We start from the raw sequence: 26,897 nt of genomic DNA, 5'->3' as shown, positions 1-26,897 counted from the left end.
ATGAATTAGCACATGATTTTACATAATATTCAACATGAACATGTGAGTAATGATATCTGTTATATAAACCCTTAGAAACATAATCAATCCATACAATTATTTCAAAAAACCCATTTGTTAGTTTTATAACAACAAAAATAGCTACACAAGTTTTCAAATTTTACCCAAAATAAAGTTACAAACACAATTACAAGTTTATTAAAAATGTATGGGTACCTTTCAGCCGGAACCGCCACCTTCCAGTAATTTGCCAAAATGACCAACACAAAGGGAAAGAGGAGAGGTACCCGCTATATGTTCTCTAGACCTTTTAGAAAACATGGAGTTGTTCCTTTGGCCACATACATGCAAATCTATAAGAAAGGTGATATTGTGGACATCAAGGGAATGGGCACTGTTCAAAAAGGAATGCCCCACAAATGTTACCATGGCAAAACTGGAAGAGTCTACAATGTTACTCAGCATGCTGTTGGCATTGTTGTAAACAAACAAGTTAAGGGCAAGATTCTTGCCAAGAGAATTAATGTATGCATTGAGCATATTAAACACTCAAAGAGCCGAGACAGCTTCCTGAAGCATGTGAAGGAAAATGATCAGAAAAAGAAGGAAGCCAAAGAGAAAGGTACTTGGGTTCAACTGAAGCGCCAGCCTGCCCCACCCAGAGAAGCACACTTTGTGAGAACTAATGGAAAGGAGCCTGAAATGCTGGAACCCTTCCCTATGAATTCATGGCATGATAAATGTAAAGAAAATAAAAGACCTCAAGACTGTAAAAATGTTTCTCTTAATTGAAAAAAAAAATGTATGGGTACTAGAACAACTTATGCTTTTCCTATCTTTGACTTGGTCTGGCAAAAGAAATGCTACGTACAGATGTAATACCTGAAAACATAATTAAAAGAGTCACAAAGAAGCCAAGTGACTCAATTCTAAACTCATCTAAATAAGTGTTAACACTTATTTACTTATATACATATTTTGCTGCTTTTATTTTGACATGATTTATGACCACTCAGATTGATTCTTTCAAATTCAGAACAGGACCCTTCTGACCATAAAAAACTAATATTTAACCTTTTTTTAACACATTTCAAAAATATACTTCTCTCATTACCTCTTTTCCAACTATATTGTTCAGAAGCATATCCTTAACCTGTACATAAAGTTATTACATAAGTAAATAACTATCATATGTATTAACCTATTACTTTCTGATAGATCTCCCTCTTTTCTACTGCTTAGTTATTATTTCTGCAAAATCTTCCCAGTATGGCACCAGCATAACGCCTCTAACTATATGAACATCAACTGTCTGTCAATGAGGATATTTTACACTTTTTAATCATGACAAATATTTGAACACATCAACTTAAATATACAAACTAGTCAACCATGGTATCTTCAATATTGTCATAACCATCAACTTAGCCACATGGTGCTTTTCTCATTTTTACATCTATGTGTTGGATACTGTCATAACATATCAATTTTGTTAGAAAGATTTTACTGTCATCTGCCTAAAAAAACACTGTAATAAATAACAATAATAAGCAAATTCCCTTGGTTTGTAACATGAATGGTGACCTCTTTAAAGGAGTATCTTTATACAATGGTCAACACAAAGATATTCAGTGCCTGGTACTGCAATCATTTAATACATTAAGAAACATTCAATGTGAGATCAAGTGATTTACACAAAGAATGGGTTCCATGGTTAGAAGTAGAATTCACGAGTAACGGCCTCCGCGTTACAGATACATTTCTTCATATAACATGAATGTCTCTTAGCTATGCTCTATCACTCCATGATATTTTCTAAAAATCCTCCTTAGACTTGGCACCAAAACAGTAGTGAAAAGAAGATAAACAAAAAGCACAAATAATTATTAACAGTTTTGTTTCTAAATAATTGTGATTAAAAATAACCCAGACTGTATTTAAGGAAATGTAAAAATTTTGCACACAAATGGATATAATATATAAAATTTACCCAGAAAAGCAAATATGTGAAGTATATCTTGTTACTCTTAAACACAAACACATTTCAGACTTCATTTAAAGTAAATAAGCTAACCTCTATTAATATATTTAAATTATTCTACATTTTTAGGGATCTGAGTACATATGACAAACATATAAGTATAATCATCGAGGTCTATGTGTTTGTTATAAATTTTAAATGTACAATATGTAAATATGATCGTTTAAGCTACAAACTTCAGAGGCTTACATCAGAGGCTACAGTCATTAAAAGTAATGGATAAAGCTGGTCAGTAATTAAATTGATCACATCTCCCTGAAGGCCAAAAACCTAATGGATGACAACAGAGCTCAACATTTTCCAGCTGCTGAGGGGTAAAGGGTTTCAACATTTGGATGTATGTAGGCATCTTATTTTCCCAGGATTTCAAAGTCCACATGCAGGCTGCTGTTCAGCTATAATAAATGAGTAATTCAAGTAGGGCATGACTGCTTCTTGTACTAACTTGATAAAGATGTTTCACTCCAAATGCATCAACAGTTGTGTTAAGTCATCCTTTTCACAGGCTGACTGAGACCTACTTACGCTATGCTTTGTTAACAATGAATCCAATAAAAGGTGGGGGGCTTATTAACTTCTGCATTTGTTTTTCTAAGGCTAAAAATCAAGTTCTACTTAATAATTAACTCCCAGCTAAACCACATAAAAACTAAATACAATCTAATGGTCCCAATACTTATTTTAACTTTAAAAATTTGTCTTAGAAAACAAAAGCAGTAATAACAAATATCCTAAATACTTTATATTTTATAATCACGTTATAAAATAAAAAAATTTTAAATACATTTTTTTGATTATAGTTATCTGAATATACTGAAATACTTTAGAAAGAAAATTACTTCACCATAAATATGTACTAAACACTTTTTGAACAATTACACATTTTATACTTCTACAAAAATATGGCCTTGAACTAATAATTACCAAACATCTAAAATTAAGCAGTATAGGACAATTAAAAGTACTTGTAATGCTTAACCAATAAATTTTCATCTTATATGCAGTCTTCTATCATTCCAACTTAAATATCAAACCCTCTTTGAAAAACCTTTGTAGTATTAAATCCTCCCTTCCTGATTCAAATTAACCTTTCTCCTCTATTTTCAGATAGTATATTTCTCCCAACCAATTGCAGCATTTGGCAAGCTTGTTCTTAGAATTAGCTGTATGTGTATACAACTTAATGGGGCTCTGTACTGAATATCTTTTTCATCAGCTGCTAGCAGTGTTGTGCACGCAGCTAGCATCCAATAAATAAAATTAAATAGAATTCAATAAACTGAATAATCAATGATTGGGGTCTGAATTTCTCCATAGTCTTTGCTCTTTGGTGTGATGGTTAAGAGTATGAGTTCTAAAGTCAAACTGCTTGGGCTTGAGTTAAAATGCTTGGAATAATTCCTGCCACACAGGAAGAACTAGAAAAATATTAGTATTATACCAATTGCCTCTATCACCTTAACAAAACTTGCTTCCTGTTCCTTTGTTCCTCATCTCAGTGAAAGGGGCTGTACTGTGTACCCAGTTCTCCAAATTAGAACCCTGGATGTTTACCTACTGTGCCCTTTCCCTTAGCCATCATCTTCAATTAACCATTTTACTAATTTCAACACATTACAATCCCAAAAATGTGTGTAACTCTCTTCATTGACATTATCCTTTCCTTCATTGCAACATTCTCCTACCTGGTCTCCCTGCCTCCTGTCTTTTACCCTCAACAACCCTGCTCCCTAAATTGGTTTGTAAAGTATAAATATAATAAAAATATAACTGCTCCCTTTAGCACTCAGTCCAAAACCTTTAAAATGGCTTTCAAGGCCTTTCATAGCCCACAGAGATTGCTGATCTCATCAGGCATTAACCCTTATCATGCTCCAGTTCCATTCTAAGCTGTCATTCCAGGGAACTTAGTTGCAGGTTCCTGAAACCTGACCCATTGTTTCTCCTCTAGCTCCTAATTAGGCTCTTATCTTAGGAAACTTCTCAAGTCCCAAGTCTGAGTAAAAGCTTCTCTTCAATGTGAATTCACACTACCTTGTTTTATAACGATGTTTTAACTACCTTTTAGTTATATGCTTTACCTATATATATCCTCAATGAACTGTAAGCTCATTAATAAGTAAAAAAGGTCTTTTTCATCTTTATATCCTAAGCTTCTAGTACAAAGTAAATATGTGCTGAATGAATGAAGATAACCACCTGGTTACCTGAAAAGAGTCCTTTAAATGTGGGGTGGCTGGGTGATGGACACTGGGGAGGGTATGTGCTATGGTGAGCGCTGTGAATTGTGTAAGACTGTTGAATCACAGACCTTACCTCTGAAACAAATAATACATTATATGAGAAGAAAGAAGAAAGAAGAAAGAAGAAGAAGAAGAAAGAAGAAGAAAGAAGAAAGAAGAAGAAGAAGAGGAGGAAAGAAAGAAAGAAAGGAAGGAAGGAAGGAAGGAAGGAAGGAAGGAAGGAAGGAAGGAAGGAAGGAAGGAAGGAAGAAAGAGAAAGAAAGAAAGAAAGAAAGAAAGAAAGAAAGAAAGAAAGAAAGAAAGAAAGAAAGAAAGAAAGAAAAAGAAGAAAGAAAGGAAGAAGAAAGAAAGGAAGAAAGAAGAAGAAAGAAAGAAGAAGGAAGAAAGAAGAAGGAAGAAAGAAGGAAGAAGGAAGAAAGAAGGGAGGAGGAGGAGGAGGAGGAGGAGGAGGAGGAGGAGGAGGAGGAGAAGGAGAAGAAGATAGCAGGAAGGGAAAAATGAAGGGGCGGAAATCGGAGAGGGAGAGGAACCAGGAGAGACTATGGACTCTGAGAAACAAACTGAGGCTTCTAGAGGCGAGGGGGGGTGGGGGGATGGGTTAGCCTGGTGATGGGTATAAAAGAGGGCACGTTCTGCATGGAGCACTGGGTGTTATATGCAAACAATGAATCATGGAACACCACATCAAAAACTAATGATGTAATGTATGGTGATTAATGATGTAATGTATGGTGATTAACGTAATAAATTTTTTTAAATGTCATTAAATGAGTATACATAATAAAAAGAACATCAGACAAGAGAGTCAGTCAGTCCTCTTCCATTCACTGCCTACTCAACTCTGAGGACATCTGACCACCTGAAAAATGTTTGCTTTATTCTTTTCTTCTAGACTAGGAATGATCTTGAAAGTCTCTCTCCCTTAAAATTTATGTAGTCTATACAAGATTAATAATTAAAACAAAATCTTATTTTAAGGTTAACTGGCAATTTAACAATATTAAATTGATTTAAGAAAAACAAAATAAAAAAAGCAAAAAAACCTCTTACCCAGTAACTGCTAGTTTAATGTTGCCTATTTTTCCTTCCCTCTCCATTCAGTGGCTGCCCATCACTTCCTTTCTTCCCCCAAAGATTATTCACTAAGCTCTGCCTGCCTTTCATCAACTATAACTCATTATTTCAGAAAATTTCATGCTCATATATAGGAGCATCTTTAAATTCTTGACTTTCTTTTTCCTGCTCCTCTGTTACTTCCTATCCAGTCACTCCAAGAAAATGTTCTTTTTCTACTGGAGTCCAGAATTAACCCCAATCATAGCTAATAATCATAAGTAATACATGAGTGAAGGGAAAAAAAAAGAATACTACAGTTAACCCCTGAACACAGGTTTAAACTGTGCAAGTCCACTTACATGCAAATTTTTTTCAATAAACACAATACAGTCTGTAAATGTATTTTCCTTATGATCCTCTTAATAACATTGTCTTTTTCTAGGCTACTTTATTGTAAGAACACAGTATATAATGTAGAGGCCACTTCTGGGCAACAGGCTTAAACAATGGATTATAGAGCAAGGCAAAAGGGCCCAGAGTGACTCCAACCCCCTGGCTGAATACAGACAGGCCCATCAAGTGACCCACCTCAAAATATCCACAGGCCCTAACTAACCAATGGGCTACTTACAACTGGGCACAGTTACCAAAAAAAAAAAAAAAAAAAAAAAAAAAGGTGGCGGGTGGGGGGGATTCCATACATACCCATAGGTCTATGTATCTTAAATACGTATCTTAAATACAGCCCCCATCTACTGCATCCTGGCAAACAGTCTTTCCTCTGCTGTCCTGCCCACCAATCCCTTGAGGTGTATTCAATAAACTATCTCCTATGTTCTGCCCCCGGTGAGTTCTTTCACCATCTGTGCTGCTACCCAATCAGGCTGCCCCACACTTGGGAGCCCCCATCCCATCAGGAGAGATACCTCATTATGATACATATAACATACAAAATATGTGTTAATCAACTCTTTATGTTGTCAGTCAGGCCTGGTGAACCACAGACTATTAGTAGTTAAGTTTTGGGGGAGCCAAGTGATATGTGGATTTTTTTATTATGTGATTATTTTATTAATCAGTGCCCTGAAACCCTGTGTTGTTCAATAGTCAGCTACGAAATCAGAGTAAAACTTAGAAATCAGACTAAAAACCACAAAAAGCAGCACTGCTATCAACCTCTAATGTCCATGAAATGCCAATAAATATCTTTAAATGTCTCTCTAAAAGCATCTTTTTACTATTCCATTCTCCTAAGTATACTTTTACCTTAAATACAATGACTTCAGATACTAAGGTTACTTCTTTATTCTTCCAATAAAGTACTATTTCTAACTCTTTCTAGTTTTCATTAAAAATTTAGAGTATCTCAACTTCATTGTTGAGTTTAACAAAAAATTTTTGAGTTGAGCTTGATTTTAACTATGACAATTCTTTGTTCCTATGTAAAAAATGCATTCAAATATTTTAAAGAGCTAATTTTCAAGTGAATACTTATAGTCACTGAAGGTTTTGTACTATCCTAGAGAGTTGACTAATGATAAAATAAAATTTCAACTATAAAGAAAAAAATATTTTAATCATAAATAGAAAACAAATTATAGAAAAAAATAAAGTGATTTTAAACATTTTACTCACTGGACTAAAATTGTTTAAGGAGAAATGCAAATTATGCTGCCTTGAAATCTGGTATTTTTTTCAGATATACACTAAGACTCCCAAAACCTCTTTAAAAACTAAACTGTACACTCTGTGTCTTTCAGGGCACATATGGGCTTTCAAATTGAAATTTTATTTAAATATTAAAGGTTATATAAGAATTAATGTGCAAGAACGCCTACTTGTAAGCAAAATAATCATAATAATCCATGAACAACTTAGTTGTAAATAAGTATTTTGGAAAAGAAATATTTAAAAAATTTATGTTTGCAGAAAATATCAAATACTACAGGAGAGTATAAATATGAATGAGAAATAACTCATAACCCCATCAAGCACTGACAGTCACAAAATTTTGTAATTTTTCTATGAACATAATACATGAATATATGTAAACATATATTCGTATTAAGTTGAGAAAATTTTTTAAACTACATATAAAACTTGATCATATGTAGGTTTATATTTTTATTTTCTACTTAAGCTTTTAATGTGAATATTTTTTAATTTTTATTGTTATGTTAATCACCATACATTACATCATTAGTTTTTGATGTAGTGTTCCATGATTCATTGTTTGTGTATAATAGGAATATTTTCTGACAATATATTTTTTCTATTGGCTGATATAAAAGATGTCCTTCTATGGATATACTCTATTTTATAATTTGCCTATTATTAGACCACAAAGATAACTTATGATTATTATAAATAAGCTGACATGAATACCTTTATGTCTTAAATACAAGTCTTTAAATGCACCTTGGATTACTCCCTTAGGATACAGTCTGAAAATGGGTTATAAAAGATGACCACTCTTAAGATCCTTTTTAAATTGATTTCTGGAGAGTTTGGACCAATTCACAGTCCTATCAGACCTTTATGAAAGTGCTCATCTCAGAAATTTCTCAGCTTTCAGTTTTACAATTTATTAAATATCATTTTCACAGTTTAAAGTGTTCCCTATTACTGTTTTAATATCCATTTCTTTCACTAGTTATCAGTTTTTTGAACTTTTTCATGTGTTTTTGATCATTTGTTTCTTACTTTAGTCTCCGTTGGACATTTTGCTGTGATGGATTTCTATTTTTGTTTTTGTTATTCATCTGTGAGTTCTGCAGAACTTTGTCTAGTATATTCTTGCATATACTTTCATATTATTTCAGCAGAAAAAATCAGATAAGACATAATTTTTACATTTGAAGAAGTCCTCTTCTAGTTTAGCTAACATGACATAAAAGATTTAATCCTCAGGGCACCTGGGTGGCTAGTTGGTTAAGCGTCTGACTTCAGCTCAGGTCATGGTCCCAGGGTCCTGGGATCAAGTCCCTCATCGGGCTCCCTGCTTGGTGGGGAGTCTGCTTCTCCCTCCCTCTGCCTCCTCCCCTGCTTGTGCACGCGCTCTTTCTCTCTCTCTCTCTCTCTCGCTCACTCTCCCTCTCAAATAAATAAATAAAATCTTTTAAAAAAAAGATTTAATTCTCCTAAGAAAAAATACAATATAACAAATATCAACAAAAATAAAAATGTTTAATCAAGAGAATATTACCTCTGTGAGGTTAGGAAACTTCCCTTTCTTGTACACACACACACATATCCTCCCCTCCTCTTTCTCTCTAATGCCTATAGCAGTACTTGACATAGAGTACATATTCAAATATTTGTTGTACGAATCCTTTCCATGGGAAAGCTTTTTAATACATTAGACACACTGTGTATTTAAAAATCAGGTTAGAACATTTTATTTATTTAATTAACCCAAAACAAAAACAAAACACCTTTTTTTCTGGTAAGTTGTAGGTACTGAAAAAGCACCTGGTTGAAGAGAACTTAATATGACAAGGTTTCAAAAGTTAACTCAAGTTACAGTCTACAGAATTAGCCCACAATTATTCAACAATCAATACCTCCTTTGAACATGAGGAAACTGTTACTTCGTCACTGCCCTCTGCCGGTGGCATTATTTCCCTTTAATTTTCCCTCCATGTACTGAATCTTTGCCTCACAAAATTACTTCTGACCTGCCTCTATATTTAAACAATCCACAGCTAAAAATAGCCTAGCCATCTGGAATTTAGTATGGCTTGTAGGAAAAAAATTGTGCTTCAGTGAAAAGCTCTGCATTGTTCTGAGTACACTCCTCCAGGTTATCAGAGTCTGAATCTATGGAGACTCTGCACCTTTCACTGCCTTTGAGCTTTCTTACAAATCTGTACATTGCGGATAACTGAGAGCAATGCAGAGCAATTCTTGACTATAGATGTAAATAAACTGTCATGTAGAAGTTCAACTGACTGTCCATCCCTACTGTGGAAGAAGCTAGTTTTGTGTCCCTTTCCAAATTTACTACAGTATCACTGATCTCTAACTGCCTCTTTTTTCAGTTCTCCTTGATCTGGTTGTAACATGTGCCTGGTTCTTTCATTGATAATGATGCTAATAATCCTTAATATCTGTCCATTTTATATCTACACGAGTCATAATGGTACTTTTTCTTTAATTATTCTTTAACACACTGAGGCCAAACTATATTTTCTCCCACAGACCAATTTAGAGATAAAATGATGCGGACCTGTAGACAACAAGGCTATACCCAAATGGCAAAAAATCATTTCCTTTGGACCATCCTGTATGTACCAAATACCTATCATGTACAGGTCATGATCCCTGCCCTTAGGAACTGTCGGTTTCTCAAGAGGAAGGAATCTTAGAGTTAGGACTGTCTGTCATGTGCTATGGTCAAGGTACTGGGGTGTGGCTTAGAAGGGAGTTACTGACTGGGAAGGGAGAAAGCAGAGGAGGAGGAAGAGTAAGAACTAAAGTCAGAGGAAGGTGAAAATAAAAGAAACAAAAAGATTCCCAAAGAAGTGCTTAAACTCTCCCACATTAACAGATAGGTGACTGTATCATTTATTCACGAAACAAAGCAACGGCATAAGGATGATTCCTATGTACACTGTATTGACAAAAGAAATGTAAAAGCAATAGAATCAAGTTTCTAGAAGGGATGAGACAAACAGGGAAGAGTTAAGTGGCAAAGACTGGTGTGAATTTCACTTCTAAGTGTTTCAAAAATCAATTCCTACTGGTTCACTAAGGCCGCTACTTTTCTTTTGGCCTACATGACAGCTACTAGCCAACTACTAGCCAACTTCAAATCTGGATAGGAGATGCAAAACCAAAAACTTGCTTTGATGAAAACATATCATTTTCTAAAATATAAACTGCAGTAATAATGGTATCTTTTTGATCCATATAAACATATACAAAACATTACACATTTTTGGTAACACTCACTTGAAGTCCATTGCAACCTGAAACACTTCTTATATTTATTAGTACAAATGAAACTACTACTTATTTACTTTGAATGCCAGTTTTTTATTATAGAGGCAGTAAAGAATGCAAAATTTTGACCTTGTGCTATAAATGAAGGAAACAACTGGTCACCCACAAGTCTCAAGGGATATCTCCCCTTGGCTTCCCTCCAGAATCTGGGACCTTTCAAAGGAGCAAAGTAATTTCCTGTTGCCATTGAGCCTGTTCTTGACTTCTAGCATCATGGCATCCAGAAGATATTTCAATCAGGAAGGTTAGATTCTGGGACAAGGTAAAGGATTCACTCCTAGCTTCAAAACTGCACATACACAGGTTTATAGAACTTGAAGAAAAATTCTAAGTGAATAGGGATCGGTTGGGTGTAGAGAACAAGGTAGGAAATGAGAAGACCCAAGAGAAAACCTTTAAGTTTTAAAGGAAAACATGATTAATACAGGGTACTTTCTAGACAGAGTAATTAATACTTTTCAATGCATATCAGCTTTAATATAGGTATGTTTTAAATATATCTGTAAATTCCCTTGGTTATTACCTGAGACAGAAATGTATACTTCTACTTGAAAACATTGTGTTATTACAAGATATTACTTGAACTTTTCCAAAAATAATTATAGTCAAAACTCATTTGGCAAATACTGTGCCAAACCTTTCATTGTGTGTATGCATGAATGTCTAAAAGGAAAAAGAAAACTTAAGTAATTAGTAGGATTAAAAAAGTTCTCAATGCTACAAATGCAACATTCTCAAAAGGCTATGTCCTGGTAACTATCATAATCCTTTAGAAACTGTTTATATTATGATTAAAAATCACTTTGCTCCTATATTCCCACAACTAGTTCGTATGGTAAAGAGATCAGTAAACTTACTTTTATGCGTAACATCTTTAACATTTGCTCCCCTTTCTGTGCTTGTGATTAAATGTAACATTTTGAAATCCCAAAGTTCTGAGAAAAACATAAATCCTTGTCTCACAGCTGCTGTTTGACTCTGGAAACACATGCATTTTCTTTTCAAGCATCTACCATCAAAACTCCCAAAGGGCTTGGACTGGAGAACACCTGCATCTCTTCATTTAGTTCCAATAACAGAGCCTAAACTCCAAAATTACAAAAATAGACGTTCTGTTCAGCTGTAGTTACATTTTGCCCCTAATTCCCGTGAAGAAAAATGCTAGGAGCATGAAATCATTCAGGCAAGCTCTGTCATCAAGAGGATAAGATTTTTTGCACCAGAAGCCCAGTGGGAACATGATAGAAAACTGGCAACAATTACAGATAAAGTACATAGTAAAGTCCTTGGGGAGGAGAGAGGAAATGTAATAAGATAGATGGGTATAATTTTTACACATTTATGCCCAAACCACAAATGTGAATTGTCTTTAATTGCTACAATATATAAGCATTCTTACTCATGTGTCCTGTCAAAAATACTAAAAACATTAACTTCAAGGCAATTCACTTAATTCTACATTATAAGGAGAATTTTTTGGAACAAAAAACATTCCCCATAAATTAAAATTTACAATCTAAAGTACTGACTCCATTTTAGAAACTCCTTAGCAATTCACATTCTAACCAACCAACTTGAATGGTGAAATAAGATTGTGTACATTTGCTGGTATGTTTTAATCAAGAAAGAGAACTACCCCCCAATTTAACTGAATTTCCAGAGATGAGAGTCATAATTGTGACTTTCCTTCCCAATAACAGTGATCAAAAGTTGCCTATATTTAATGGATAAAATAAAAAATAACTTTTAATATATGATAAACTAGCAAAGTTAAAAACTATATATTTATTTCTCAAACAGATTACACTGGGGACTGGGAAGACTGGCTTAAACTATTTTATTTAAATGCCATTTTAAGAGGAACACTTGTTTTTCATTATTTTTAAAAAACATCAAATCACATAATTCTAATTTTCTAATCTTAGGAAGAAATAGTTATTTTGCATTTTATTATAAAAGCAAAAATAGTACGTTCAACCTACTTGTACAAGTAACTACAGTCAAACAGATATTTTCAAAGATATCTTCCTTATTAATGGTGGGCCAAAATCAATTAGATGAAATTTCACAGTGTGAAGTTCTTCATGTAAATTCATAAACTAATACAGATAGATGAAATATGGAAAACTGTCTTAAGAGTAGTTTATGTGAAAAATAATTCTTGTTTCCAGTGGCCATAAGGTCAAAACAAATAGTAACTAAGTAGAAGTCCACTACACAAATCTGGAAAATACACCCTACTCTGTGCTATGTGGAGGACTGTGTTAAATTTTGAGACACATTTTCAAACAAGTAGTGGAAGTAATCAGTATAGCAATGAATCTGAACACATCATATGGGAAATGACTAAAATGAATTTATTATGTTTAGACTGGACTATTAAGTTTAAAAAAAACTTTTATGGAACATCTACCATATGCAGGGGAGAAGGAAGGAACAATTGAACTAGTGCTGAAATTTACAGCATTAAGAGGGAAGTAGTGCCATTAATTGAAATAGTGAATAATGGTGTATGAAATGGGGTGGGAGGATTACATTGAGTTTAGTTTTAAATGTGTTAGGCACCATTAAAATATCCACAAGGAAATGGTCAAGAGGTGGCTGAAATTTCGAGTCTGGATTTCAAAACAAAATAAATGGGAGAGATATAAACATATGGTTGGTTGCCAAAAACAGTAGTGTTGATTACATCACACAAGTAGAAAGAAAACCAGTAACAAATTCTCAGGATTGACCTATATTTAAGGTACAAAAGGAAAAAAAAACGTACAGTAAGTCCTCCCTTATCTGCAGGTACTTTCCATGGTCAAGCACAGTTGCAGATGGTCCTCCTCTGACATATCCTCAGAGTGTCAACAGTAGCCTGATATCACAATGCCATCATTCCCCTCACTTCATCTCATCACACAGGCATTTTATCATCTCTTCATCACAAGAAGGATGAGCAAATTACAATAAGCTATTTTGAGAGCAAGACCATATTTATAACATTTTTATTATAGTATATTGTATAACTGTTCTATTTTATTATTAGTTATTGTTGTTAATCTCTTACTATGCCTAATTTAGAACTCAAACTTAATTATACATGTATGTATATGTAAACACATAGTATATACAGGATTTAATACTATCTGCAGTTCCAGACATCCACTGGGGGTGTTGGAGATAAGGAGGGAGTACCATAGTTGAGGAGAGAGATGTAGGTGGTTCAGCAAGGAGAACCAAGAAACTACATTGTTCTGGTGTCAAAAATTGTGAGCCGAAGATTTTACCCTACCACACCTATGAATGATGTAGAAGATAGGAGAACCCTGAGTCAGAGACAAAGGACTTTACTACTCATCGCACCACAAACAGCACGACTATCAACACATTTGCATCAGTTGCCTTTGCCCCCAAGTTTCACAGAGGTCATAACAAAGATGTATACAGACGGATGTCTGCACATGAAGAGTGATGCAGGATAACAGATGAACCCTGAGTTGAAGAATCAACTCTTTTTTAATGGTCAGTTAACATACCCTCCATTGGCTCCAGAGGGACACTAAATCTATCTTCCAAGGATGTTGACCACACAAACATCCTTGCATAGTCCAGAACAAAGGGCAGTTAGTGCCACCATTCACAAGATATTCAAAAACTCAAAAGACCTACAGAGACTCCTCTCTTAACACCTGGTGGCCAAGAAAGACTAATGTTTCAACAGAAAGGATATGACCGTAGGTAAATTCCAAAGATTAAAGATGATGAATAATGAGAGAGGGAAATAAGTTAAGAAAAATAAGATAATAAGTTTTGTCAGGTATATTTAGGGCTGATATATTATTTCATGTCATTTATGAGACTAAAACCAAACCAAGAAATGGAAGTTACAGTTCAACAAACAGAGGATCTAACAGTAAGTAATTAGAGCTGTCTAACAAAAAAAAAGATCCCGGTAGATATTCTCTCCTGCAACAGATACGTACATAAAGAGAAAAAGAGGAGGGAGAAACATAAGGAGAGAAAGGGGAAGGCTATTAACACTTATTAATGACTTACTACTTATCAAATATGTCCATACCCTTGACCATCTGCCACAAACGTTTATTTCTTCATTCATTCAACAAATGATTTCTCAAAACATTCCCTGTGTCAGGCAATGTTAAGTCCTGGAGATAAAGTGACAAGCAACCAGTAACTACCTCTGCCCTCATGCAACTCACTGTTAAGCAGTAAAGACAGACAGCATTCAAATCACCCAACTATGTAAATACACACTGTCATTAAGTGCTATCAAAGTATAATGAACTATAGAAATGAATGTAACAGAGCTACTTAATCAAATTGGGTGGTGGGGAGTAGGGTAAAGAGTATCAGGGAAGGCTTCCTTGAAGAGGTAGTAGTTAAGCTATGATCTTAAGACTGAGCTGGAATTAAGCAGGTATAAAGTGAAAAGGTAAGGATAATTGTGAGAATCCCACACACGAAAAATAGCATATGCAAAAGCATAATCACCAGTGAGAAACTGAAAGAAGGCCAAGAGATCTAGAGCACGCAGAGAGAAGGAGACACATTTTAAAAAGTCCTAACATTGGCTTAGAAATTGAAATGGAAGACCTCTAAGTTCCTTTGATTCTAAATTTATGTAGTACTTTGTAATCATTTTATATTCTTAAATAGCAGATACATCAAAATTTATTTAGACATTAATACATAAATTAACAAGGACTTAGACCTTTTTAACAAGCAGAACCTGCTCTAAACCATAGGCAAAATATAGCATATGAAGAAGAGCCAGTCTATATTTAAAAGGGAAAAGATGTTTAGACTCCATCTTAAAATATTTTACATACAACAATTATAGTCAGCAAGTGCTTCTACCTCTGAAGGAGCCAAAGAAGCATCTTATTTCTCTATTTGATTCCTAATATCTACACAAATGTAAAATACAGAAGCGTCATAGGGCTCCTGGGTGACTCAGTCAGTTAAGAAACTGACTCTTGATTTCAGCTCAGGTCATGACCTCAGGTCCTGGGACTGAGCCCCACATGGGGCTCTGTGCTCAGTGATGAGTCTGCTGGAGATTCTCTCCTTCTCCTTCTGCCCCTCCCCCCACACTGCTAGCACGTTCTCTCTAAAATAAATAAATCTTAAAAAAAAAAAAATAGAAGCGTCATTAAGTGGTTCCCATGAATAGTAACAATGAATATAGAATGTGGGCTGACACACTGGACTCCCACAAGAACCTTCAGCTATTTCACTGCAATTACAGTCAAGTAGAGAAGGCAATGGGGGCGGGGGGGGGGGTGCGGAGTGCAAAGGGAGTTGCTGAGGCTTCAAAAACAAAGCAATGCTGTAGCTGTTTTGTTTTGTTTTTTTAATGTTTATTTATTCTGAGAGAGAGAGAGAGTGCGAGAGCATGTGTGCAGGAGCCGGGGAGGGGCAGAGGGAGAGCATATTTCTTATTAATACCTAATTCCCATTAATAAAGCTATCCATTCCCTCACACCCTGAAATCAGAATCAAAAAACTCTGCCTCAGAGTACCTGGCTGGCTCAGTTGGAAGAGGATCAGTCTCCATCTCCAGGTCCTAAGTTCAACCCCCACGCTGGGTACAGAGATTACTTAAAAAAAAAAAAAAAAAAAAACCTCTGCCCTCTTTATCCTAACTTCTCTCAAAACTTACTTCCTGACTTCTGCAATACATCCAAAACATTTTCTGGCCCCTAGTTTTAATCCCCCACCTTCAATTTGGGAGTGTGTGAATAAAGGCAGTTGTCTTCCACACTTTATATTCAGAAGCCACTTAGAATGATCACCAGACACCACTAAAATACACAATTTGTCTCACATCATTTGGCTGATCACTCATTACTCTATATGCAAATCCTTCTCATTCAAATTCTATAAACCCATGGGAAAGTTCATTAACAACCTCACCTGGACATCTGTTTGTGAAACAGACAGCAAGGATACTTGTGTTTCCCTTTAACTGTTCAACTAGAAGGATTTAACTACCCAGAATCTTTTTTTAAGAAACTTAGGAACAACTTCTGGCTCTGTGTCATTTCCCTTAAGTGCTCCAACCTCAAAAATCAAATAAAAGTAAATGTAATCATCACTTACTTATTCATTCATTCATTGAATATTTGTGACAGCCAACTTATTCATTCATTCATTGAATATTTGTATACAGGATATTGTTCTAGACACTAGGAATACAGTAACAAAACAGACAAAAATTCCTACTTAAATGAAGCATAAATTCTAAGAGCAAGACTAAAAAACTTAAGATAAATCAGCAGTATATATATATTATGATAAAACTGATAAGTACTAAGTGAAGACTAGAAAAATAAGAAGTATGTGTCAACGTGTGTGCATGTGTGTACATGCACCTGTTTTTAAGAGAGAAAAAAAATTTGTATGCAATGGCCATGTAAGTACTTGCTGAAAGGGTGGTATTTCAGTAAAGTCTTAAAGGATTGTTAATAAATTACTTCCTCATTTAAAATTTATTTACTTATGATTTGTCTACTCCTGAGTTATACATATATAGACACACATATACATCTCTAATTTAAATCTTGTTACAAGAACATAAGATTAATCAATATTATTTTAAAACTGGCTTTAAAAAATAATACTTATAAGCCTTCTCATAACCATATCATAAATACCATATCATGAATACCTAAGCCGTGAATGTGGGTGGCAGTTCCAAGGTGGATGGAAAATTTAAATTTAAAAGTGCCCTACATTAAGTACGTGAATGTATTTAAGTAAAAACATATTTCATTTTAGGATTAAAACATACCCAAAGAAATAATTTCAAAGCATCAAATAATCACATTAAAATTTTACACACAAATCCAAAAATGTATCACTAAACATAACAATGATTTTGAAGAATAGGTAAATTTTCTTACAGCAAGAAAAAGCATAAAACTTTACTCTAAAAATATCATAATTTTTTAATAGCAGTTTACTTTTAGGCCGAAATAAAAGGTTAGAAATGCAAATTACATTTTTGTGACCCTAAACATGCATTTAAATCACAAAAAGTGGGCGCCTGGGTGGCGCAGTTGGTTGAGCGACTGCCTTCGGCTCGGGGCATGATCCTGGAGTCCCAGGATCGAGTCCCGCATCGGGCTCCCTGCTTAGCAGGGAGTCTGCTTCTCCCTCTGACCCTCCCCCCTCTTGTGCTCTCTCTCTCTCTCTCTCTCTCTCTCTCTCTCTCTCATTCTTTCTCTCAAATAAATAAAATCTTTAAAAAAATAAATAAATCACAAAAAGTGACATGAAATATTGTTATGAGAAAGATCAGATTATAAACTCGACTGATTAATTCTGTGTACATGGCAAAACAAAAAATGGGGAGGTCCTTTAATATGTGGTAAATTCAAATAAACTTAGTCCCTTCTTAGGTACCACAATTCTAACTGGATGGTCTGATCATTTTAATAACATTTTAATGATGTGATGATTTGAAAACAAAACCTATCAAAACTACCAAATAGAGGGGTGCCTCAGTGGCTCAGTCAGTTAAGCATCTGAGTCTTGATTTCAGCTCAGTTGATGATCTCAGGGCTGTGAGATCGAGCCCTGCACTGGGCTCTGCCCTCAGTGTGGAGTCTACTTGAGATTCTCTCTCTCCCTCTCCCTCACCCCCTCCCCACCTCTGTCAAATAAATAAATGAATAAATGGATAAATAAATAAATAAATAAATAAAATCTCTTTTTAAAAACCACTATATGGAATTATATAAAGAAGTTTACCAAACAGCATATTTAAGGAACATGATTAAAATAGGCATTTTTAAAAAGCATAATATTTATTTAACCACCAATACCTTCTCCCTAAAACATAAGTAAATGACATAGAATAAATCTGGCCCACTTCTTGTTTTTGTGAATAAAGTTTTATTGAAATACAATCCTATCCATTCATTTGCATTTTATCTATAGCTATTTTTGTGCTATACTAGCTGAACTCAATAGCTAATAGAGACAATATGGCCCACAAACCCTAAAATATTAGTTATCTGGTTCTTTATTAAAATGTTTACCAGTCCCTGCCTTAAAAAATAGAATCTTTCATCCATATGCACAGTCTTAGTTTGGGTTTGGCCTCATCCTCACATTTTCCTTTGAGTTCCCTACCAATTCTCACCAGGCTGAAACTTCCTTTTGAGGAGTATTGTCTTCAGAAGCATGTTGACAGAGGATCCTAAGGCTCACATTTCAAATACTAATTTCTAGTTTCTAATGTGCATGCCTTTCAGCTGCAAATGCTACTGTAACAAAATTCATCCTTCAAGTGTTTTTCATCTCCTTGTGCACTGCTTCAAATATTCACCTCCATCTACTGTCTGGTAAATTAATTACAAAGTTTTTCATGGTTTCCCCCTTTGAACCTAGTGCAGTGATGCTTAACATTTTCTGTAAGTTATAATACTTGTTAAATATTAAGAGAGCTCTACTTTTAGGCAACTATTTGAGAGCACTTCCTTACTAGCCATTTAATTTCTTTAAAAAAATGGCACTCTTCACACTTTTAAGAAATCTGTATATAGCAATCTTATTTCTAGAGTCTTTTACCACTTTGCCTTTACTAACCATATAGTGACTAATCGAACCATTGGCTGATAATGGTCTCTACTTAGCATATCTTTTTTTATCCCAGTGTTTACTGATCCTCCTGGTATCTCCTCTCAACACAAGAGGTGTGGCTTTGCTATTTCGGTGTTGAATAAAATGAACGAGATTCTAGGCAAAATACTACTAGAAAAATAACTCTAAGAAATAGGATCTTGACCTCTGAGATTTTTTTTCTTGGTTCCACTATCAACATTTCTTCCTTTCTGCAAAACTAGAGAAGGCTCAAATACTCAATTTTAATATGGCAAATGATGGGTCACAAAGTGCTACTATCCCAAGGAAAAGTATTTTCTCTTTCCAAAGTTTTAAATTTCCTTTACTCTTTTCTACCTATTACATGATATGGTAGGTTTTAAAACTCAGTTGGATTTAGTAGATATGAATATAAGATTGTTATACTGACAACTGAATTATTTCTCATATAAAATAAAATCATTACTGTTTATAAACACATCACTTATCAAAAATGATACAAAAACACTTCACTTGAAGTTTCAAAGAGCACAACTTTAGAGAGTATCCCAATGGACACAAACTGGTTTAAAAAAAAAGTCCTTTTTAAAAGCTTTAATGGAAAAGAAAATGCAAAGTAAGTGAATAATGATAAATTTGTACTCACCGGAATTATGGCAGTAGTCCATATACTGTGGAACTTGGACTGTGAAGGCTATCAAATCCGGAGCTAAGAGAGATTCTGGCCTTCTACTCTCATTGAGCCACTTGCTGCTATGAAGGTCTTTAGTGTCAGAAGGACCCTGAAGCAACGGAATCAACTTCTCTTTTCCACTATCACCTAAAGAGAAACATTAATGAAAAAATTCTTATAAAAAAATATTGGAGTAGCTTGAGGATGCCTGATCTTAAAATATATTATCATAATATAATACTTCAGTTATATTTGGTCATTTTAGCTGTACATTTATATTCTAAAAAGTATGACTGATAAAATTAAAAGCACTTTTAACTCTTAACAAATTAAGTCTTAATATTTAGCTAATGAATGCAGAACATTTTCAGATGAGATTGTAAAAGGAAAAGAACTTGAACATACTATATTCTAAATATTCCACAAAATCTGTACCTCTTTAAATTTACCTAGAAATTTAGGATGCACGGAAAACACTTAAATTACAAGTGTTTATGGAAAATAGTATGAAATAAAGTATTGGCAGGAAGGTGAAGTCAATTACAAGAATTGAAAAACAGTTGTGTTATCTGCTTATTATACTAACATTTTAATTTAAATTTTAAGTGTCATATATATCTATACTTCCTATTTCCCCCCAAAAGTATAAGAGTAAACTTTTAATTGTTCTCCCTCATAACCATTCTCATAACTATGCAGATTTTTTCCTTAAATAAAAATTAATTTATTAAAGAAGTATCATCCTGGCACAAATAAAAAAAATTTTAGAGTAAAAATAAAAAAAAATTTAAAACCTCTGATTCATAGGAACAATGAGCAAATTCTTGTTTCAGTAACGCTCCTTGTAAAATGCAAGGCCAATTCTCCTATACAGGCAATAAAGTTTTACACGGTCCAGCTGCACATACCTGGGGCTTTGGCACAAATTTTTATTGATCCCATGGTCCCAGAGGCACATTTGACCAATGATGTGCTGCAGTACTTCAATTCAACATTCTGGATTGAGCCCTCAAGAGTTGGCAGGGGATTCTTAGATTTCACACCTAATAAAAGAAAACTGCAAATGTACTAGCCGATTGAATTTAAATAATTTTTATACTCCTTCACCAAGGCATTTAAACTTAATTATACTTTAATTATCTGCCTCAGATGTTCTTACAGTATTTGTGTTAGGTTTCATAGTTTAGCATTTAGGAGGTGAAAGGATGCAATTTTAAAATAAATAGTCTGAACTCTCATAACTATACTTATGCAGTCAGCTTTTGATTAGTCAAGCTCAAGAAATATAAGTAAATATTTTAAAACAAGTATTTGTTTAAAAAACAGGAAAACTTTTAAAAAATCATAGTTTTAAAATGCAGAGTAAGATACTTATTTTTGAAACAAATTTAACTTATAAATTGAGTTTCATTTAGACAGAGACATTTAATTTAAACAGGAAACTTTCTGAGTAAACAGACTCCCCAAAATAGCTTGATCAGGTAGAATACGGAGAGAGAAACAAGACAGTTCCTAAGTTAAAATAAAATAGCCTATAAGCAAAACTGAAATACCATGTGCAGATAAAAGAAATCAATGGTATTCTATATCAATTAACAAAAAAGTAGATATTAACATCTCTACTATATGCTACTTGCTGAAGGACATTGAAGCACAGAATTATTATTATAATAATTACCATGAAATAAATGGTAGGGAAAACTTAATTCAAAAAGGAGAAACTCATTTTGGCCCTGAACAGTAGGTGAGAATTAAACAGGCAGGGGAACCTTAAGAATGACAATATTGCAAACCACTAAAATGATAATGATGAAGAACTCTAATCAACTAACATTTACCGAGGACTTATTCTGTGTTACACATGTTATCTCATTCAATCCTCTCAATGGGGCTGTAATAAAAATGTTTATTATCCTCATTTCCAGATTAAGATACATTAGATTGTAGGAGTTTAGTTAAATTTTGCTCAAAGTCCTACAGTAGTAAAAGAACTAGGGCGTTTAATACAATTTGATAGAGAAGACTTTACCATTCATTTTGTCTATATTCACCAACATCCACCAACATAACTTCCCTTCTCTTCCACATTCCACATTTTGATCAAATATATACTATCCTTCATATCCGAAACTCTAAGTAGAACATGTATGAATAATTAAGAAAACCATAAACTTTCTATGACGGATACGTTAAACATTACTCTGAAATCGTCCATCCCAATTTTAGTATGTTCAAGAAGTCCCATAATCCTCCAAGCATCTTCATGAGGTGTGGCCCAGGAATCTGCAGTTTAGCCAACACACTATGTGATTTGTAAATGATTAAAAAAAAAACATCATTTTAAGAAACACCCTCTCGCATACTAACGCTCACTTCAGAAGGGCCTATTAATTTACTAATTTCTATGTGGTCATTACATAAATGTGTATTGATTGGTTGCTATTTTCCAATATTCACTACCTCTGTTGTTTCCATTTGAAGTGGTACCTATTATCCCCAGAGCAAGAGTCTAAAATGTTGTGTATTTGTACAATATTTTATGCTGATAATTAGATTTTTATCAGATCCTCAAATCCATGACTCAAAAATCTAAAGCAGTATCTCATAAAATTAAATGATGACAATATTTACATAAACATAGTCAGAGTAGTAACAGTTTTAATGGTAGTACTACTTATCACAGCACCCAACATTCAGTGAGCACTTACTGTCAATCGCTAGGGTCTAGTTTATTATTTTATTTATCTCCAAAAGAAAACAAAACCCCAAGGTGACCATTACTATTCCATTTTATATATGAGAAAACCAATACCTAGAGAAGTAGGGTTTTGCCAAGTCTTAAGTCAGAAAGTGACAAGACCAGATCACAATCCTCCCTGTAAGAAAGAAAACTGAGCAACCCTACATATTTAACATCTACTGCAGTTATAGGAAGTTATAATCACTGGATAATTTACCCTGCTCTAATTATTATGTTAGGTGATAAGAAGAATATAAAATGGAATGATACCTTCCCCCCACCAGGCCTCAAGCCCCACAGTGAGATTTTCATTTTCTGCCAATTTTTCAAAAAATATATAAAACCTAAATAGAGGTCAGCAGACAAGAGCTACTACTGAAAGATTCTTTCAAGGGTTGTTGATGTTGTTCAGAATGAAAACAATTGGTTTCTGGTAGATGTAAATGCAAAAGAATATAAATAGGCCAAAATAGCTTTGTTTCTAAATTATTTTATAACACTACTTCTTGTATAGTTTACAACATTTAGGACTCTATCTTGAATCACAAATGGTAGATCTTTTTTTAATGTTTATTTATGTAAGTAATCTCTACACCCTACGTGGGGCTCGAACTCACCATCCTAGATCAAGAGTAGCATACTCATCTGGCTGAGTGAACCAAGCGCCCTGACAAATGATCGATCTTTGTTAACATCTAATGCATGTCATATATAATATTCTTATCAGAAAAGGTTGCCTGGAACCTCTTCTGGTAAGAATATTATATACATATACATACAAAGCATCTCGTTTTTGACTCTCGCAAGTTTAGTTTACATTTTTATGATTACATTTCTTAAGTATTTTAAAACTTGTTTTAATTACTAAAACATCAGGGCACCTGGGTGGCTCAGTCGGTTAAGTACCTGCCTTCTGCTCAGGTCATGATCCCAGCATCCTAGGATCAAGCCCCACGTTGGGCTCCCTGCTCAGTGGGCAGCCTGCTTCTCCCTCTCCTCCCCACTTGTGCTCGCTTGTGCCCTCTGTTGCTATCTTTGTGTCCCTCTCTCTCAAATAAATAAAATCTTGAAAAATATAACTAAAACATCATTATGCATAATTTCACCATAAAGGCTTTTTTATAAAGAAATGTTTTAAATGCCATAAGCCGAGATTTAAAAAAAATATAGATATCTCTTGATGGACTTCAACAATGGAGAAAAGTTGCTAGTAAAAAAAAAAAAAAACTTGTTAATTTAAACTATGAACTTTGGGTGATTATAGTATGTGAGTGTATGTTCATCCATTGTAATAAAAGCCACTCTGGTGGGAGATGCTGATATTGGGGTAGCTGTGCATGTGTGGGTCATGGCATATATGGGAACCAACTTCCCCTCAATTTTACTGTGAACCTGCACACGTTCTTTAAAAAAAAAAAAAGTGCTTTTTAAAATTTTTTTAAGTTTATTTATTTAAGTAATCTCTACACCAATGTGGGGCACGAACTCATGACCCTGATATCAAGAGTCGTAGGCTCTACTGATTGAGCCAGCCAGGACCCCCTTTAAAAAAAAAAAAAAAAAGCCTTAATGAAAAATAATCTTGGTTTCTTTCCACTCCACCTTCAAACCAAAATTTGTAAAATGCCCAAACATAAGCTCGAGGAAACAGAAAGGAGTAGCATCATTCATATTGTGTCCTACGTGAATGCTGCTTCCTGAAAGTATGAAAGGAAATCTCCTGCAACATGGTGACACTAAAAGAGCAAAAGCCCTCAAACTAAAAAAGCATGGCTTTGGATAGAGGCAGCATTAATTACGCAGCTAAGTAATTAGGCAGCTTAAGGCACGCCACTATTTATTATTGTTACATGGAGAGGCCAAAGTATTGTGGTTACTGCTCAAAGCATTGTAGTTAAATGAGAAAACAGCTCAACTTTACAAAAAACTTATTTGAGAGAAGAGGTGCAATATTTTGGTAAGATGTACAGTCAGCTGACATGAGTCAACAGGCCAATCACAAAGATAATGACAGTGTCTAACATTGAAATACTCCCTCTACAAAGCACTCTCACACATACACTTACTCAAATGCTGCAGCCATAGTCCACTAGAAGTTAAGAAGGAATTTCTAAGACACTGCAACTGAAATATAATTTTACATTGTACACACTATCAATTAAATAATCTAAAAATACCAAATTTTTGTAATAGAATTTAATATAAAATAATGCACTGTTATTTCTTCTCCTTGTAGTACTTTTCTGGAAAATATTAACTCCTAACACATATTCCTAGTCCTGTGGCACATCCTTAATTCTGATTCTTTTTCCACCAACTTTCTGGCCTGCCATAATTCTTCCATCCTCTCTGAGACCTTAACCCTCAGTGTCAACTCTCCAGTGCTTAGTAATCAACTTATGATCACTCTTGTAATTATTAAAAGATAAACTAGTGAGAATGACCTGCATATCTATGTAAATATCTAAGTAAAAGATTAAGGAGTCAAACCCCATGTAGGTTTTATCTGTGTCCTATTAACACACTAAAAGACTGTTAAAAGTTTTTAGGGCCTTAGACCCACTAAGAAAGGAAAATGAAAAGACAAGAGCTGAATAAGCAACTCTCAAGGAGGCACGAGCTAGCATCACAATTTTGGAAGAGGAATATTTGATGAACAAGTAGAAATGAGATGACTTTGTTAAATTTCCCACAGATACTTCTCTCTATTCTATTAAGGAATAAGTTGATCTACAGTAAGCCTTGAAAAATTAAAAATTACAGAAGTCAGGCAGTTCAGAGGGCAGGAATGCAGATGAGGCTACAAAGACTGAAAGTCTATCAAATGGCCACAGATCCCCTCCCTTAATCCACGGAGTCATGCAACTTCTCCACCCTCACCCTGGCAAAAGACTCTGGGTTCACTACGGAGAGGTTAAACCAAAAGGATTTTGGACTATGGGATACAACCAAGGAAAAGGGTACATGTTAAAAACAGGAGACTCTAAAAATCTACATGGAGTTTATGTACTAGATGATGAGATCTTCTTTTCCTTACTAAGAACGCTGAATGACAGGCTTATAACCTTCAGGAAAGAAATGGAAGGATTTCTCTCAGTAGAAACTGGCCAGTCCAAGAAAAAGGAACCAGAGATACTGATAACTGACTATCCCCCAACAAAAAAATAGTGTCTAATTCCCCTACAATGACACCAGCAACTCAATAAGCTCCAACCTTACACACAGATTTAGTATTTTATTCTAAATATGAAGGACCACCAGATATCATGTGGCAATTACTATAAGTAGTAGAGATTAACAAACACAGAAAAGAGGGCGCCTGGGTGGCTCAGATGGTTAAGCGTCCGCCTTCGGCTCAGGTCATGATCCCAGGGTCCTGGGATCGAGTCCCGCATCGGGCTCCCTGCTCCTTGGGAGCCTGCTTCTTCCTCTGCCTCTCTCTGTCTCTCTGTCTCTCATGAATAAATAAATAAAAAGTTTAAAAAAAATAAAAAAATAAAAAACACAGAAAAGAAACAGGGTAACCAAATAATGCCAAAACCAAAAATCTTAGTAATAATAATTGCTATCCTCAGAGAGAGTACCGAAGATACTACAACAAAAACAAGATGTTTAGTTAAAATTTTCAAGGAAGGGGTGCCTAGGTGACTCAGTCAGTTAAGCGTCTGCCTTCAGCACAGGTCATGATCTCATGGGTCCTGGGATGGAGCCCTGTGTCTGGCTCCCTACTCAGTGGGGGAGTCTGCTTCTTCCTCTTCCTCTGCCCTTCCCCCCAGTTCATGCTCCCTCTCATACTCTCTCTCTCAAATAAATCTTTAAGAAAATTTTTTCAAAGAAAAAATAGCCCTTAGAAATTAAAAACATGATGTTAATTCTCCTTAAATAGAAAAATTAGAAAATAGAGTTAAGGAAATTTATCATATATTAAAACATAAAATCCCAAGAGATTGAAAATGGGAGAGAAATGACAATAAAATCAAAGGATCAGCATAAACAATCAAATATCTGAAAACCAAAAATTTCAAAAAGACTATTAAACAAAATGGAGAAAATAATCAAAGAAATAATTCAAGATTTCCCCAAACTATAGAACAAGAGTTTCTAATTAAAAAGGTGTACCGTAAATCCAGCACAACAAATGAAAAAGCACACACATAGAAACCCAACACCTGAAAGAGAAGCTCCTAAGAGCTTCAGAGATAGATAAAAAATAAATAAACATGCATAAAAACAGAAACAGATGACATGGAAATATCCAATATATAATTAGAATGGCGTCAAACTCAACAGCAACACTGGAAAACAAGGAGACAATAAAGTAATGCTTTTAAAATTCTGTACAAAACTTATTCCCAACCTACAAATCTACAGACAGCCAAACTATCAATCACATATGAAGGTAGAAGAAAGATTCATCAGACATGCCAGATCTGAAAAAAGTTTACTTTCTCTGCTGGAAAGATAACTACAAAATCCTGCTCCACCAAAATCAGGGAGTAAATCAGGAAAGAATCACATATG

At 34.5% G+C, this 26,897-nt stretch overlaps 1 protein-coding gene across 5 annotated transcripts in view; it reads right to left on the bottom strand.

The window, feature by feature from the left end:
- VPS13B (vacuolar protein sorting 13 homolog B) overlaps positions 1–26,897 on the bottom strand; it is a 752,513-nt gene that overhangs the window by 504,623 nt on the left and 220,993 nt on the right. For all 5 annotated transcript variants that reach the window (XM_027594446.2, XM_027594522.2, XM_027594594.1 and 2 more), the window contains exons 18-19: positions 20,545–20,679; positions 19,610–19,783 (exon numbers count right to left, since the gene is read on the bottom strand). In XM_027594446.2, coding sequence (XP_027450247.2) covers positions 19,610–19,783; positions 20,545–20,679 — 309 coding nt within the window. The remainder of the gene's footprint in view (positions 1–19,609; positions 19,784–20,544; positions 20,680–26,897) is intronic.

This window comes from Zalophus californianus, chromosome 4 (genome assembly GCF_009762305.2).
Source record: "Zalophus californianus isolate mZalCal1 chromosome 4, mZalCal1.pri.v2, whole genome shotgun sequence".
In the NCBI taxonomy this organism is placed as follows: domain Eukaryota; kingdom Metazoa; phylum Chordata; class Mammalia; order Carnivora; family Otariidae; genus Zalophus; species Zalophus californianus.
Note: the sequence above shows the minus strand (reverse complement) of the source record. Positions and strands in the feature narration are given on the sequence as shown.